The sequence below is a fragment of the Diorhabda sublineata genome, chromosome 5, assembly GCF_026230105.1.
Source record: "Diorhabda sublineata isolate icDioSubl1.1 chromosome 5, icDioSubl1.1, whole genome shotgun sequence".
In the NCBI taxonomy this organism is placed as follows: Eukaryota; Metazoa; Arthropoda; class Insecta; order Coleoptera; family Chrysomelidae; genus Diorhabda; species Diorhabda sublineata.
Window position 1 is genome coordinate 37,225,699 of NC_079478.1, and position 17,604 is coordinate 37,243,302.

General features: G+C 31.6%; 3 protein-coding genes across 4 annotated transcripts in view; 2 read left to right on the top strand and 1 right to left on the bottom strand.

Annotated features, from left to right (window-relative positions):
• Positions 1-5,153, top strand: part of LOC130443735 (casein kinase I-like) — a 17,048-nt gene extending 11,895 nt beyond the window's left edge. For both annotated transcript variants that reach the window (XM_056778511.1, XM_056778510.1), the window contains one exon: positions 891-5,153. In XM_056778511.1, the coding sequence (XP_056634489.1) occupies positions 891-901 (11 nt within the window). In that variant the 3' untranslated portion in view covers positions 902-5,153. The remainder of the gene's footprint in view (positions 1-890) is intronic.
• A 404-nt stretch (positions 5,154-5,557) lies between these two features.
• Positions 5,558-6,373, top strand: LOC130443737 (60S ribosomal protein L28). The gene is made up of 5 exons (XM_056778512.1): positions 5,558-5,618; positions 5,737-5,829; positions 5,885-6,013; positions 6,069-6,182; positions 6,252-6,373. The coding sequence occupies exons 2-5, from the start codon at positions 5,743-5,745 to the stop codon at positions 6,330-6,332; spliced, it is 411 nt and encodes a 136-aa protein (XP_056634490.1). The 5' UTR covers positions 5,558-5,618; positions 5,737-5,742; the 3' UTR covers positions 6,333-6,373.
• A 7,224-nt stretch (positions 6,374-13,597) lies between these two features.
• On the bottom strand, positions 13,598-16,604 carry LOC130444007 (polycomb protein SUZ12). Its single transcript, XM_056778958.1, has 3 exons — positions 16,418-16,604; positions 16,315-16,361; positions 13,598-16,262 (listed from the first exon to the last, which is right to left on the bottom strand). Exons 1-3 carry the CDS (start codon positions 16,515-16,517, stop codon positions 14,409-14,411), a joined length of 2,001 nt encoding a protein of 666 aa, XP_056634936.1. The 5' UTR covers positions 16,518-16,604; the 3' UTR covers positions 13,598-14,408.
• Between the last annotated feature and the right edge of the window lie 1,000 nt (positions 16,605-17,604).

Genomic DNA, 17,604 nt, shown 5'->3' on the forward strand with positions numbered 1-17,604 from the left:
TAAAATCGTCAATTTTTTCTCGATTCGGACAAAATGTCAAAATTTTCGAAAAATCGTCAATTTTTTCTCGATTCGGACTAAAATGTCAAAATTTTCGAAAAATCATCAATTTTTTTCTTCAATCGGACTAAAATGTCAAAATTTTCGAAAAATCGTCAATTTTTTTTTCGATTCGGACTCGTTTTTTTTTACTATTTATTAGTTTTTCTCTAACCCTTGTAACCAGTTCACTATCACTATCAAGTATTTGTCGATTTTTCTCTAATCCCGCAAGTCGTTTCTTATTTTCATGAACATTCATTTTTCTCCAACCCTCGTAATTCGTTTATACATTTTTTTTCCAGTTAATTTTTGCCTAAACCCCGTAACTCGTTTCTGCTGTTCTATATTGTCAGTTATACGAGGGAAACTTCAAAATATCTGCATTTTTAATAAGAAAAAAATTGATTTATTGACAATATTACGAGGGGTATTCCAAAACTTTGTTAATTAATAATTTTTGTCTAAACCTCGTAACTCCGTTACTGCTGTTCTTTCTTGATAGTTTTACGAGGGAAACTCCAAAAATTCTACATTTTTAATAAGAAAAAAATTGAATTATTGACAATATTACGAGGGGAACTAATTATTAATTTTCTCGTTCTTGCTGCTGTTCCGATATGACCTTTTTTAAACGATACTCGAAAATTTGAAATTTCGCGGCTCTTTTAACTCAAAATTTGGAAAAAAGCATTTTTTTTCGACGATTAAGATTGTAGCTTATACAATTTAACGTATAACCCTCGTCGAACCCCCCAAAAGCATGTTAATAATTTTAATAATAATAAAAAAAATTTACTCAATTTACCGACTTCCCAAGGGGTTTATTTCGTTTTTTTTTCTGTTTCTAGGAAATCGTTAACCCAACATTGAAAATCTCATCAGTTGGGCTAATTCCGCATCTGGTTGGTTGATTTGAGCCAACAAAAAAAGACGTCTGACTCCTTTTATATAAATTTAAAAAAAAAAATTGAATTTTATTAATAAGTGAGCATATACGAATTATTATTATTATTATTTACAATTATCACTACGTCGTTCTAACGGATATTGTATAAAATATAATGAAATAACAAAAAAAAATAAATAAAAAATGATGAATTACTAGTAAAGATGGCGGACCGCTTACAAAACAGGTCGCCATCTTGGATAACGAATGCGTGTGTGTGTTTGTCGAATGGTGTGAATGCAAGTCAGGCTGTATTATTTAAAATATTTTTTAGATAGCATAAAACACGGTGTATTTAGGATCATTTCGAGATAATTCGATAAGTATATATGTCAAAAACAGTCTGTTCTTAAAAGAAATACCGACGCCGCCCCAACCGGTCACCGAAAAAATCGTCCACCTCCTGTATATATCCATCTCTATTTACTTACCTTCTTTTTCTCTATCCCCCGTAACTTTTTTCTGTATATTTTAGCGTCTATTAGTTTCTCTTTGACCCCCGTATAACTCGATTTTGTTTTTTCAGTATTTCAATTATCCTCAAACCCCCGTAATTCGATTTGGTTTTTCTAATTTCTTAATTTTCCTTAAACCCCTGTAACTCGATTTTATTCTTACAATTTCTTAATTTTCTTCTGACCCCTGTAACTCGATTTTATTCTTACAATTTCTTAATTTTCTTCTGACCCCTGTAACTCGATTTTGAACTTACAATTTCTTAATTTTCTTCTGACCCCTGTAACTCGATTTTGAACTTACAATTTCTTAATTTTCTTCTGACCCCTGTAACTCGATTTTGTTTTTACAATTTCTTAATTTTCTTCTGACCCCTGTAACTCGATTTTGAACTTACAATTTCTTAATTTTCTTCTGACCCCTGTAACTCGATTTTGAACTTACAATTTCTTAATTTTCTTCTGACCCCTGTAACTCGATTTTGTTTTTTCAATTTCTTAATTTTCTTCTGACCCCTGTAACTCGATTTTGTTTTTTCGATTTCTTAATTTTCTTCTGACCCCTGTAACTCGATTTTTAACTTACAAATTCTTAATTTTCTTCTGACCCCTGTAACTCAATTTTTAACTTACAAATTCTTAATTTTCTTCTGACCCCTGTAACTCGATTTTGAACTTACAATTTCTTAATTTTCTTCTGACCCCTGTAACTCGATTTTGAACTTACAATTTCTTAATTTTCGTCTGACCCACTTAGCTCCATTTTATTTTTTCACTCTCATATTTTTTCTTTAATCCTTGTAAGTCGACTTTTGAATTTTCCTAATTTTCTTCAACACTTGTAACTCGATTTTGTTTTCCTAATCTCTTAATTCTCTTCAACCCCTGTAATTCGATTTTGTTTCTACAATTTTTTAATTTTGTTCAAACCCCCGTAACTTATTTTTTTATTATAAGTTTCTTAATTTTTCTTCAACCCCTGTAATTCGCTTTTCTTTTTTCAGCCTCGTATTTTTTCTCTAACCCTTGTAACTCCATTTTGTTTTTTTTTGTTCCTTAATTTTTTTCTAGCTCATTTTTATATTTAAAATTTCAGTTTCGTAATTTTCCTCAAACCCGTAATTTGATTTTGTTTTTTAAGTCTCTTAAAATTTTTTTCCGACCCCTGTAATTGGAATGAGTCCATCTCTACTAATAAATTTATTAAAATACCCCTTGAAATTAATAAATGTTCATATACAGGAATTTTTCGAAAAAACAAAATTTCAAAATTATTGAAATTAAAATACCAAAAATTTTGAAAAAAATATATAAATTCGTTCCGTTACGTTTAACATTAGAGATGGACGCTACAATAACCGTTATATTAGTAACCTTACATAAAAAAAATGTAAGAAAGTTTTTCGGTGACCGGCAGCGTTGCCAATACTTTTTTTTTCATAAAAAAAAACATTGTATATATTTTCAAAACGATTTTGATCATATACTTTATTTAGTTGTTATTTTTTTAAGGACTTAATTTTTTTATGAAGCTCTATAATCATGCATCTTCTTTTTCGACATGTAAATTGTTCGTATATTTTTAGAACACTCTGTATTTCAAAAAAAAAATGTTCGCATCTAGATACCTCGCAAATTACATGTTTATTAATCATCCATTTCAAAATTTCTAAATCGATTTTCTCTATGGTTACTTCGATTTCAAAGTTAGGCTTCCAAACGTCTTATATCAATGACAGTTGACAACTTTGACAATCGGAATTTTGAAAAAAAAAATTAATGAATATTGGTAATTTTTTTTTGTTTAAAATAACTTATTGAGAAAGGTAACGCATTTTCTATTCCTAACAGTTTATTTAGTAAAAGGTAGCCCATTTTTTGTTCCTTAAAGATAATTACTAAAAGGTAACGCGTTTTTGCTCATAAAAAGGTAACGCGTTTTTTGGAGACTTGTTATGATGAAATCTAGATGCGTACATGACCTTTGGGCCTCCGATAAGGCTACATTACGGTTTTTTGTCGTATATAAAGTAGCCGGCGTTGTGTTGTCATCGTATTTATTTATTCATCACGAACTGATAAGTATAAGATCACGTTTTTCCTGTTTGTTGTTGATTATTAATTATTTTGATTGTTAGTTGTAAATGTGACCCAAATATTTACAAACATACCGTATATTTGCTTAACAGAAACGGATCAGGAAGGACTTTTAACATCAATTGTTTTGGAGAGGTGTATAAAAAAGGTAACGCAGAGAAAAAATCTGAAATTATATTGAAAAATGTTTCCGAAATCGATGTTAATTGAATAAAATGTACTATTTAATAGTAAAAGGTAACGCCCTTTAAAAAAGGTTGCGCTTATTTAAAAAATTTTACTTCGTAAATTTCTTGTAAAAAATGTTAAAAGGTACCGCAAATTTTAAATGTGCGTAAAATTATTCGAAAAATTTTCTAAAAATGGAAATAATTTTCATAGTTTTCCGTCTAAATCAAACAAAAAATTAATTAAATTAAGAAATTATCAATTTTATCCGTAAAAATGTAACGCAATTTTTAAAAAATCTAAAACGCCGCTACCTTTTTTCCATTTCCAATGAAATCAACAATTGAAACGTTATCTAAGTGCGAATTTATTAGGATGCAGAAACTATCGATGAATTTTAAAGGTAACTTTCTATTTGAAAAATATATCGAGTTTCAAATGGTTTTCACATATTCTACGAATTTCACTAAAAATATAAAAAATTTTCATATTTTTTCGTATAATTGAAAAGAAAATCACAAATTTGATGATTATTGCGTAATTTTTAAAAATGTAAAAACGCCGCTACCTTTTTTCCATTTCAAATAAATTACAATTAAAATGTATGAATATAAGTTGGCTGCAGAAACCATCGATAAAATTTCCAGGTACCCCATGTTCTAATCAGTAAAGGTAACGAATTTTCATGTTTGATAGGTAGGGTGCTTTCGAAGGTAACGCACAATTTTTAACTTTAAAAAAATGACATTTTCAAACAAGGTAAGTTTATATTCCAATGATTCCAAAATTTTGTATAACTAATCGATGATTAATAATCTCAAATAATACGGGGTCATTAATAAAATTACATTGTTCTATTGCGGATTTTAACTTTATAATATCCAGTTAGTTTTACGTAAAAATCATTCAAATGTGACAATTTATTATTAACATTCGTCATTAGTGCAATATTTTATTTGTAGAAGGGTCCAAATTGAAAAAAAAAACATCGTAGAAACACAAATTCGGTTGAATTGCATTTGAATAATTTTTTCGAAGACGCCCCTGTACTTTGGAACCAAATTACGAGGTTCTACAATTCGCAATCGAACCAATAGGAAACAATCCGTGATAGTTTTGATCATTTTTCGAAATGTAGGGACTGTATATACTGCGAAAATTGTGAAATGAATAAAAATTGTAGATGCGACATCAGTGACTGCCATAACCTTTCAAAATTAAATGTAAATTCTTCGATGTATGTATTGATAACACTACAACAATTTGCAAGTTAAGTTATTATCGTTATTAATTTTCTGATTTAATTTCTAGTAGCTTTTAAAATAGTTATTTCAGGCGTTTGTTCGATAATTTAAGTTATAACAAACAAATTCGGTTCCGCATTTGTAATTTACAGTGTTACAGTGAGGAATTGCAGGAATAAAATGAATAAAAAATCAAATAAATCGTTATTTTATTTCCCTTATCCCAATGAATCATGAAAGTAATGGTGAAAAATTTGAAATTCCCGCTTTATTAATAACGGAACATTGATAATTGAGAAATGTTGAGTTGAGATTCGTTCCGCAAACATACAAGATTTATACGTCAACGCTTAATTCTATGGTCGATGAAGATTACGGAACGTTACTCGATTTGACATTCGACAAGAAATAGCTGATAAAATGTTATTTGATCCAACACTCATACTAATTTATCATTAAAACAATGTTTGGAATTTGAATTATATCATTTAAACCCACTACATTTCTTTTTAAATCATTAAGTGTATGATCAATTTCTGGAGTATTGGAATCATTCATAGAAAAATATCAACAAAACGTACATTTCAATATCGGACAGTTGACATAAATTTCCGTTTCCGACAACCAACAAGGATTCCACCTTTTCTAAAACTAAGGTTAAGATAGGTGAGCATGTATTTTATAAAATTTATAAAACATCATAAATAAAAACAATTTAAATAGAAAATAATATTTGAAACGAATTTTTAATTGATACGAATTGAAATTATATATTAACTTTTAGGCTAAAATGTCGTCGCATTTAGTTTGGGGTATTATCAGGAACAACAACGCTTTTCTTTTGAAGAAAAGAAATATTTCCAAACCATTCAGTACCGTAAGTAGATGCAAATAGTATTTACATAAAATATTTTGTTTAATTCTCGTTTCAGGAACCGAACAATTTAACAAATTTGAATTCCTATCGTTACAATGGTCTTATCCATAAAAAATCCGTAGGAATTGTAGATGCTCCCGACAAAAAAGGTTTCACAGTTGTTTACAAAAAAGCCAGTAAACAAGTAAGTTCAAAGTTTCTCTCTATTATATTTCATTCATTAAAATTTCGATTTTCAGAGAAAACCCAAGCAAAGTACAGTGAAGAGAACGATGAAATCTGGTCCAAGGAGATCTTTGCACAAACTAAAAAGATTGTTGAGTGCTAACAGATACCGTACAGATCTTACCAAGGTAAGTTTATATATTTAACTTTATTTTCTTCAATTTGTTAAAGTTACCTACAAATTATGTTTATTTTAGGTTGCCCTTCGTAGAGCCAGTGCTGTTCTTAAATCCCAAAAACCCTTGCCTGCTAAGAAGCAAAAGGCAAAGAAAGAATAAATGTTTTTTTTTATAATAAATTAATAAATTTATGAAAAAAACAATTTTTTTTTCAATTAAATCTACCACCTATACCATCAAGTGGGATAACTATCATGTATATACAGGGTGTGATATGAATATGTTTTACTCACCTGAAATTTTCTTACCTTTGTCCTTTTTGAACATTTTGAGGTTATTTCATCTGTTTTAGACAATTTTTTCTTCTATTTATTATTATACTTAATCATTGGAATCATATGTCAAGTGTAGGGGAGATTTGGGTTGATAGAAACCTTAATTCATTTAATGTAAGGGAGATTCAAAATATTTGGAATTGTGATTTGCCCAGTTTAGGAAAGATTTAGGTTATTTCAAACCCTAACTTGCTGAATGTAGAGGATTTTTGAGATCATAATTTGTTCAATTTAGGGAGAGATTGAGCTATTTGAAACCTTAATTCCTTCATTCTAGGGAAGACTTGGGCTATTTGGAATATTAATTTGTTTAGTGTGGGGGAGATTTGGGCTGTTTTCAAGTATTTGAAATCACAATTTGTTTATTCAGAGGGCGGTTTGGAATCTTAATTTGTTCAATGTAGGGAAGATTTGTGCGATTGGAAATCCTGACTCAACAATTGTGGGGGAGGTTTGGGCTATTTGGAACTATAATCCGTTTAATCTAGGGAAGATTAAGGCTGTTTCGGATATTAATTTGTTCAGTTTATTTTCAGTTATTTGAAAGCGTGATTCCTTTATCCTAGGGGACATATGGACTATTTTCAATCTCATAATTTTTTTCAATAGGGGAGATTAGGGCAACTTCGAATCTTGTCTATTCTCTGTACCGGTTCGTCAATGTTTTAAATAGGAGATTTGGGAAATTTTGAATCGTGTTAATTCGTTGAAAATATGATAGATTTGGAATCCTAACAAGTGATAGGGGAAAGTTGGGTATAATTTGGAATTGAGGATACGTGTAGTGTTAAAAAAAAAAAATAAGAAAATACACAGTAAACAAATGGTATATATTCATCTATTTCTACAAAAAAATCCCTAATTCGAACAATTAGGAAAATAAAAATGTATATATAACAATAACAATTTCTATTACGTAAATTCAATATATAAAAGTTGTTGAAAAGAATAGTACCAGTGCCAAAATATATATTTTTCCAATTTTCATTTCATTTTATATAAAAAAAAATGTTGTACTTTGTTTTCTTTTCTATACCTTAGTATATGGAGAAAAAAAAATAAGTCTGATACAAAAACGTGTTTGCAGCCATCGGAAATCGGTTTTCGAAGGAAAAATTTCCGTTTTTGGGCAAACTCACAAACACACTGTACCATTTTTGGTAATATCAATAATAATAATAATAATAATAATAGGCAGTGTACCGATAAAATATAATAAATACATTACAGGCGAAATAAACACTAAAAGTGAACCAAACTCGTGCAAATATTTTAATATGAAGTTAAATGACATAAAAAAAATATAAAAACGGAAAATTAATTAAATTCCTACCGGATACGACGTCATATTGTCTGTCATTATTTCGATTCACACGCCTCTCGCTTAGAAATCGATTACGTACAATAATCGATTTAACTGTCAAATAATACAACATGGCGGGCGCGTTACGAACAAGATTTCCCTTTTTATATTTTTTTCAAATACGATTCAGTACAAAAAATATGTACAAAAAAATATTTTACGACGGTTTAGCATCGTAAGTTACTGTAAAATATAGAACACGACGTCGGCAACTAAAAACAAGCGTTCCATTAAAATTATTGATCTAATATCGAATTTGTGACGAAATTTCGGAAAAAATTGAAATATTTCTGATACGAAAAAAAAAAAAAAAATATTAAATATATCTTGAAAATAATTCCAACGGAACACCCTGTATACAGAATTTTTATACAACATTTAACGCGTACACTACCGTCCAAAAATTCGTAAATAAATATTTTTGTTTTTCATTGTAGCCAACCGAATCTTGTTTTAATTTCAACTCCGCGATGTTGCCAGTTCGATTTATTCTCATAGAATTTTACGAAATTTTCGGACGACACCGTACATAAAACAATTCAATTATCTTAAGGTTAAATTCTCACATAAATAATTTTAATTCAGACATAAAAGATGGCAGTCGTTGAGAAATATTTATTTTTTTTGAGTTATTTTAGAATAAATATCAGGTCGGGTCCAATGGGCATCGAATCTAACCTAACCTAACAATGTCACGGAAATTATAACTCAGAATGTACTAAATGTCAAATTTGAATTAAAAAACCGGCAACGTCTCGATGACGTATCATTGTTTTAGGCGACCATAGGTTGAGTAAAACATTTTACAAAATTTAAATGCGGTTATTTTGTTAAAATGATGTCTTTACATATCAAGGCAGTTGAAAAAATTATTATTTAATTGTACTTAGCATCAATTAGAATCAACTAATTCATAAATACTCAAAAAAAACTTCGAATTTTTAGGTTATATTCATGACGTCACTGCATATTCCAATTATTTAGTATTTTAAGTACTTGTAGATAACAGAAATACGAAAAAATTTACGAAGTAGGAATTTACCAAAACGTAAGATTTCAAAATGGTGACTTTTTTGAAAAATTACTACGCTGCAATACAAATTTGAAGAAATAGAAAAAAAAACGAGGGGAATTGAAACTATGGAATAAAACAAGCGAACTGTGACGTCTAAAACATAACCTCAAAAAATTAATGTACGTTATATATGACGTATTTTTGAAAATTTGGCAACGTTGTTGGAGTATAAGGCGCGTTAGTTTTCATTTTTTATAACCAAAATAAGTGAACCTTCAAAAAGAGTTGGGAAATTTGTAAGAAATATCTGCCCAAATGGATTGTTACGTAGAAATTGCACCAATCGCCCCCAATGGAAAAGTTATTTCCAGAAAAAAGTACACAGTAGAATATTTTGACAAAAAGCCACACTTTCACAGGGTTTCGAAAATTTGTAGACAATATCTCTTTAAATGCATTTATACAGAGAAATTACGCCACTCGCCCCCCTTTTGAAGGATTTTTTCCGAAAAATACGAACACAGAAGGATATTATGATAAAAAATGGATCATTTTCCAAGGAGTTGGAAAATTTGTGAAAACTGTTTCCCCAAATGAATGTCCGCAAAGAAATTGCTCCACTCGCCCCCCTTTTAAAGGATTTTTTCCGAAAAATACGAACACAGAAGGATATTATGATAAAAAATGGATCATTTTCCAAGGAATTGGAAAATTTGTAAAAACTGTTTCACCAAATGAATTTCCGCAAAGAAATTGCGCCACTCGCCCCCCTTTTAAAGGATTTTTTCCGAAAAATACGAACACAGAAGGATTTTATGATAAAAAATGGATCATTTTCCAAGGAGTTGGAAAATTTGTAAAAACTTTTTCCCCAAATGAATTTCCACAATGAAATTGCTCCACTCGCCCCCCTTTTAAAGGATTTTTTCCGAAAAATACGAACACAGAAGGATATTATGATAAAAAATGGATCATTTTCCAAGGAGTTGGAAAATTTGTGAAAACTGTTTCCCCAAATGAATGTCCGCAAAGAAATTGCTCCACTCGCCCCCCTTTTAAAGGATTTTTTCCGAAAAATACGAACACAGAAGGATATTATGATAAAAAATCGATCATTTTCCAAGGAATTGGAAAATTTGTGAAAACTGTTTCCCCAAATGAATGTCCGCAAAGAAATTGCGCCACTCGCCCCCCTTTTAAAGGATTTTTTCCGAAAAATACGAACACAGAAGGATATTATGATAAAAAATGGATCATTTTCCAAGGAATTGGAAAATTTGTAAAAACTGTTTCACCAAATGAATTTCCACAATGAAATTGCTCCACTCGACCCCCTTTTTAAAGAATTTTTCCGAAAAATACGAACACAGAAGGATATTATGATAAAAAATGGATCATTTTCCAAGGAATTGGAATATTTGTAAAAACTATTTCCCCAAATGAATTTCCGCAAAGAAATTGCGCCACTCGCCCCCCTTTTAAAGGATTTTTTCCGAAAAATACGAACACAGAAGGATATTATGATAAAAAATGGATCATTTTCCAAGGAATTGGAAAATTTGTAAAAACTGTTTCACCAAATGAATTTCCGCAAAGAAATTGCGCCACTCGCCCCCCTTTTAAAGGATTTTTTCCGAAAAATACGAACACAGAAGGATTTTATGATAAAAAATGGATCATTTTCCAAGGAGTTGGAAAATTTGTAAAAACTTTTTCCCCAAATGAATTTCCACAATGAAATTGCTCCACTCGCCCCCCTTTTAAAGGATTTTTTCCGAAAAATACGAACACAGAAGGATATTATGATAAAAAATGGATCATTTTCCAAGGAGTTGGAAAATTTGTGAAAACTGTTTCCCCAAATGAATGTCCGCAAAGAAATTGCTCCACTCGCCCCCCTTTTAAAGGATTTTTTCCGAAAAATACGAACACAGAAGGATATTATGATAAAAAATCGATCATTTTCCAAGGAATTGGAAAATTTGTGAAAACTGTTTCCCCAAATGAATGTCCGCAAAGAAATTGCGCCACTCGCCCCCTTTTAAAGGATTTTTTCAGAAAAATACGAACACAGAAGGATATTATGATAAAAAATGGATCATTTTCCAAGGAATTGGAAAATTTGTAAAAACTGTTTCACCAAATGAATTTCCACAATGAAATTGCTCCACTCGACCCCCTTTTTAAAGAATTTTTTCCGAAAAATACGAACACAGAAGGATATTATGATAAAAAATGGATCATTTTCCAAGGAATTGGAATATTTGTAAAAACTATTTCCCCAAATGAATTTCCGCAAAGAAATTGCGCCACTCGCCCCCCTTTTAAAGGATTTTTTCCGAAAAATACGAACACAGAAGGATATTATGATAAAAAATGGATCATTTTCCAAGGAATTGGAAAATTTGTAAAAACTGTTTCACCAAATGAATTTCCACAATGAAATTGCTCCACTCGCCCCCCTTTTTAAAGGATTTTTTCCGAAAAATACGAACACAGAAGGATATTATGATAAAAACTGGATCATTTTCCAAGGAATTGGAAAATTTGTAAAAACTATTTCCCCAAATGAATTTCCGCAAAGAAATTGCGCCACTCGCCCCCCTTTTGAAGGATTTTTTCCGAAAAATACGAACACAGAAGGATATTATGATAAAAAATGGATCATTTTCCAAGGAATTGGAAAATTTGTAAAAACTGTTTCACCAAATGAATTTCCGCAAAGAAATTGCGCCACTCGCCCCCCTTTTAAAGGATTTTTTCCGAAAAATACGAACACAGAAGGATTTTATGATAAAAAATGGATCATTTTCCAAGGAGTTGGAAAATTTGTAAAAACTTTTTCCCCAAATGAATTTCCACAATGAAATTGCTCCACTCGTCCCCCTTTTAAAGGATTTTTTCCGAAAAATACGAACACAGAAGGATATTATGATAAAAAATAGATCATTTTCCAAGGAATTGGAAAATTTGTAAAAACTGTTTCCCCAAATGAATTTCCACAATGAAATTGCGCCACTCGCCCCCCTTTTAAAGGATTTTTTCCGAAAAATACGAACACAGAAGGATTTTATGATAAAAAATGGATCATTTTCCAAGGAGTTGGAAAATTTGTAAAAACTTTTTCCCCAAATGAATTTCCACAATGAAATTGCTCCACTCGCCCCCCTTTTAAAGGATTTTTTCCGAAAAATACGAACACAGAAGGATATTATGATAAAAAATGGATCATTTTCCAAGGAGTTGGAAAATTTGTGAAAACTGTTTCCCCAAATGAATGTCCGCAAAGAAATTGCTCCACTCGCCCCCCTTTTAAAGGATTTTTTCCGAAAAATACGAACACAGAAGGATATTATGATAAAAAATCGATCATTTTCCAAGGAATTGGAAAATTTGTGAAAACTGTTTCCCCAAATGAATGTCCGCAAAGAAATTGCTCCACTCGTCCCCCTTTTAAAGGATTTTTTCCGAAAAATACGAACACAGAAGGATATTATGATAAAAAATAGATCATTTTCCAAGGAATTGGAAAATTTGTAAAAACTGTTTCCCCAAATGAATTTCCACAATGAAATTGCGCCACTCGCCCCCCTTTTAAAGGATTTTTTCCGAAAAATACGAACACAGAAGGATTTTATGATAAAAAATGGATCATTTTCCAAGGAGTTGGAAAATTTGTAAAAACTTTTTCCCCAAATGAATTTCCACAATGAAATTGCTCCACTCGCCCCCCTTTTAAAGGATTTTTTCCGAAAAATACGAACACAGAAGGATATTATGATAAAAAATGGATCATTTTCCAAGGAGTTGGAAAATTTGTGAAAACTGTTTCCCCAAATGAATGTCCGCAAAGAAATTGCTCCACTCGCCCCCCTTTTAAAGGATTTTTTCCGAAAAATACGAACACAGAAGGATATTATGATAAAAAATCGATCATTTTCCAAGGAATTGGAAAATTTGTGAAAACTGTTTCACCAAATGAATTTCCACAATGAAATTGCTCCACTCGCCCCCCTTTTAAAGGATTTTTTCCGAAAAATACGAACACAGAAGGATATTATGATAAAAAATGGATCATTTTCCAAGGAATTGGAAAATTTGTGAAAACTGTTTCACCAAATGAATTTCCACAATGAAATTGCTCCACTCGCCCCCCTTTTAAAGGATTTTTTCCGAAAAATACGAACACAGAAGGATATTATGATAAAAAATGGATCATTTTCCAAGGAATTGGAAAATTTGTGAAAACTGTTTCACCAAATGAATTTCCACAATGAAATTGCTCCACTCGCCCCCCTTTTAAAGGATTTTTTCCGAAAAATACGAACACAGAAGGATATTATGATAAAAAATGGATCATTTTCCAAGGAATTGGAAAATTTGTGAAAACTGTTTCACCAAATGAATTTCCACAATGAAATTGCTCCACTCGCCCCCCTTTTAAAGGATTTTTTCCGAAAAATACGAACACAGAAGGATATTATGATAAAAAATGGATCATTTTCCAAGGAATTGGAAAATTTGTGAAAACTGTTTCACCAAATGAATTTCCACAATGAAATTGCTCCACTCGCCCCCCTTTTAAAGGATTTTTTCCGAAAAATACGAACACAGAAGGATATTATGATAAAAAATGTATCATTTTCCAAGGAATTGGAAAATTTGTGAAAACTGTTTCACCAAATGAATTTCCACAATGAAATTGCTCCACTCGCCCCCCTTTTAAAGGATTTTTTCCGAAAAATACGAACACAGAAGGATATTATGATAAAAAATGGATCATTTTCCAAGGAATTGGAAAATTTGTGAAAACTGTTTCCCCAAATGAATGTCCGCAAAGAAATTGCTCCACTCGCCCCCCTTTTAAAGGATTTTTTCCGAAAAATACGAACACAGAAGGATATTATGATAAAAAATCGATCATTTTCCAAGGAATTGGAAAATTTGTGAAAACTGTTTCCCCAAATGAATGTCCGCAAAGAAATTGCGCCACTCGCCCCCCTTTTAAAGGATTTTTTCCGAAAAATACGAACACAGAAGGATATTATGATAAAAAATGGTACATTTTCCATAGAAATTGCGCCACTCGCACCCCCCCCCCAAAAAAATTAGTTAATTAGAAAAATACGAACCCAGTAGGCCATTTTGATAAAAAAATTTCAAATCCATAATTTAACGTATTTTTCATAGTTTGGCAACGTTGTTCGACTATTATAAAGTGCAAAAGTTTTCATTTTGTGTACGTAAATTTTCAAAAATTGGGCCTCACTTTATGGAAACTGCCTTTCGCATTTCTACAAACAAATTGCGCCCGTCGCCCCTATCAAAAAATTTATTTACTTGAAACACAAACACAGTAGAAACGTTCCTAAACATCCAAGGTATTTTTAAAACCCGCAACGTTGTTCGAATATAACGTACATCGATTTTTATCGAGTAAATATAAATTTCGATTCGATTTCATATAAAATCGATTATTTCGATAAGAAATGGTGTAAATTATTTTTCCAAATATAAAAGTATTAACTAGATTTTTGGTCACTTTTATTAACAGTTACGAGTCTTTTCCTCGACGTCTCGCCGGCGCAAATCGATTTACGTCTAACTGTACTATCACATTGCGGAGTCAAAGGTGCCCCCTTCCTTCTTTGATTACCGACATTTCCGGCTTTCCTACCGATATTCGGCGTTTTCGATTTATCGCTAATTCCGCTTCGCGACCAATTATCTATTTGCGCCTCCCTAGATTCTTTAAGTATATTACGAATCGGACCCGTATCCCCCACCAATTCTTGTAACTTTTGCAAAATCGTATAAAGACAAACGGCGCTAACCAAACCGAAATCGAACAAACTCGTCATATGAACAACGAAATTTCTATACAAATTTTTCAATAACAATTCCCGACCTTTGTGTTTAACGAACATCTGGCAAGCTAACGGTATTTGACAATCGCCAACGAAACCGTATTTCATCACGTGTAGATTCCACATTTTCATCAGTTCCTTTTCCCCTTCGTTAACATCGGTAAATTCGTCGATCATCATCATCGTTTTATTTTGTAGCCATTCGGGATCGTTCTCCCCTTCGGAATCGATTTCCATTTCCTTCGGATAAATCGGTAAACAAGTAGTCGTGTGATGATACAATCGATTATGTCCCGTGATGAACGGTCGTTGACCATCGAATTCGCAATCGTCCAATTCGAGAAATTCGGATAAACTCGCTTTCGGTCGTTTCGGATGACATACCAATATATGCGTTACGGATGCGCGGCGGATCGGGCCGTTTCGGGAAAAAGCGCAAACCGTCGGCTGGGAGATTAAATCGTGGGGCGAACCCGTATAAGAACCGTCGTACATCTCGTTTATAGCCACGTCGATCCTCGCGCCCACCGAAATCGGAACGTAGGTGAATGTAAATCGCGAATGACACAATTTCAAATGTTTCAATAACGTATATAATCGATTGCAATTCAAACTACACCAAGGACAATGTAAATCTTCGCAAGCTTCAGTTTGTTGACGAGAATTATTGTTATAAACGAACTGATAGACGATTTGTAATTTTTCCGTATCCATATTTGTAACTTGAGGTAGATTTTCTTTATTTTCTTGTAAAGGATACGGTTGAGGTCTATCTACGATTTTGGCGGAAGCTTCCGGTGACCAATTCAATTTGAATTTTAACACGGCTCCTTTCATAAAAGCGTCCAAATTACCACAAGTTTCCACTAGATCGTTTACGTTCTCCCAACTCGAATGTTTTTTTATCGAATTTTTGGTATTAGTAGAAAAATCTTGTACGACGATATCGTAATCACCGTCACTCAAATAACAACGATTATGTTTGTCATAAACTGTAAGTTCGGCACCGTACAATTTCGAATTATCACTCGCGTTGTTAGATTTTCGCTTTTTCGACGCCGGTTCATCGTCAAACTCCTTTTCCTGCGTCACTTTTACCCGAAATAATAAAATATACGATTTCACTAGGGGGCCACTCGAGGGGTTAAAAGATTCGGTTGGGATGCTAATTGTGGGAGCTGTTAGAGGTAAATCTTGTTCATTGGGGTTAATAGGAACATCTGCCGTTCCTAAAGTCACTTGCATACTAGGCGCCGAACTATCTTTACGTTTTTTATGACTAATTTTTAATAAAACAGTCTCGACTTGCGCTATTTGAGCGTCGTAATCTAAAGATTTATTATTAAAACCTAAGAATGTTAAATTTATATAACCCGGTTGTATACACATCGTATCTTTTTTATTTAAAACTTTTTCCAATAGAGAATCTACCTTAAATCCTTGTCGTCCTTTATTATTTCGAGACATCCTGTGTTTCATATAAGTTAGAGTTCTATTAAGAAATATAGGCTGAAAATGTTACTAGTATAAATATGAAGTTTAAGTTTGCTTTAATACTCACCAAGCACATGTTTCTCGTACGTAAATATCTGTATATTTGAGTGGGTTCTGGAAAGTAAACACAATTCATTCATATGTCCTCTTTATCAGTTTAGATAACTTACTTTCGAAAGCTTGTAAAAATAACTCGTGATCCGCTTGTATATGATCGATTCTCGGGGTTTTCACCGCATCGGGATCTTTTTCTCTTTTTCTTGGTGGCATTTTATTTCAGTATAATTGTTTATTACCGCGAAACTTGACCGTTTATTAAACGCCTTGCATTCAGCGGCTGGCTTCAGTTTTGTCAAATGTCAAAATTGTTTGACGATAGACAGATGTGACTGACAGTTTGACAAATTCACCAACTATGAAATATAAAACTTACTAACCCCATAGATTCACTAATACTTTTCGGACACTTTAATCGGGCTGTAATCATTTGATATAAATCTCTCTACCCCGTTGTTTCATTTATCTATAGGTTTTTCGTGTTATTTTATTCAATACAACAGCATTTTGTGTGTTTTATAAATTTTATACTCTAAAAGTTGATTTATCTTCTTCTTTTTTTAGATATCAATGAAATAAAATCACTGATCTAAGGCATTTGATACTATTACCCACTTTATCAACATTGTTTATGGTTTTTTGATTTTAAAAATTATTTATTCCCTTTAAATAGCTGTCTACTATCAATTCTTATTAGTAAGGTGATTTAAAAGTTACTGAAATTTGAGCTTTTTATATATTTCAACATAAAATAAGCTTATTAAATTTTGGTGAAACATCGATATGAGTATATAAATCGTTGATAACTTCTTTAAAATCTATTATACAACTAAATAAATATCATGAAGTGATATGAATTCGACAGTTCTTCTAGATTTTGTTATAAATTCGAAATTTCTACTGAAAATTAATGTGATCTAAATCTCATTCGGGATTAGGATCTGTAATCAGCTGATAGGTGATTCATAGTTTCCCAAAGGAAAGAAAACTTATTGTTACCAGTTAGGGATGTTATAGGGAAAATAAAATACAATAAATATTATTTTAAAAAATCTTATATAACATAAAAAAATTATTTGGTTTTGTATCAATCTGTAGTTGAGTAATAATAGAAAGTTGAATACGTTGTGGCTCCAAACACGTTGCAGGTTGCATAAGTAAAAACAATTTACAAATACTGTACTTTACTTTATTCTAGTTTCTGGAGATGAGTATCGAGTAATTTTTTTGTAGATAGTCGAAATACTTCAATTTTTGTAATAATTAAATTGAAAATTGACAGATGTACAACATGTATCTG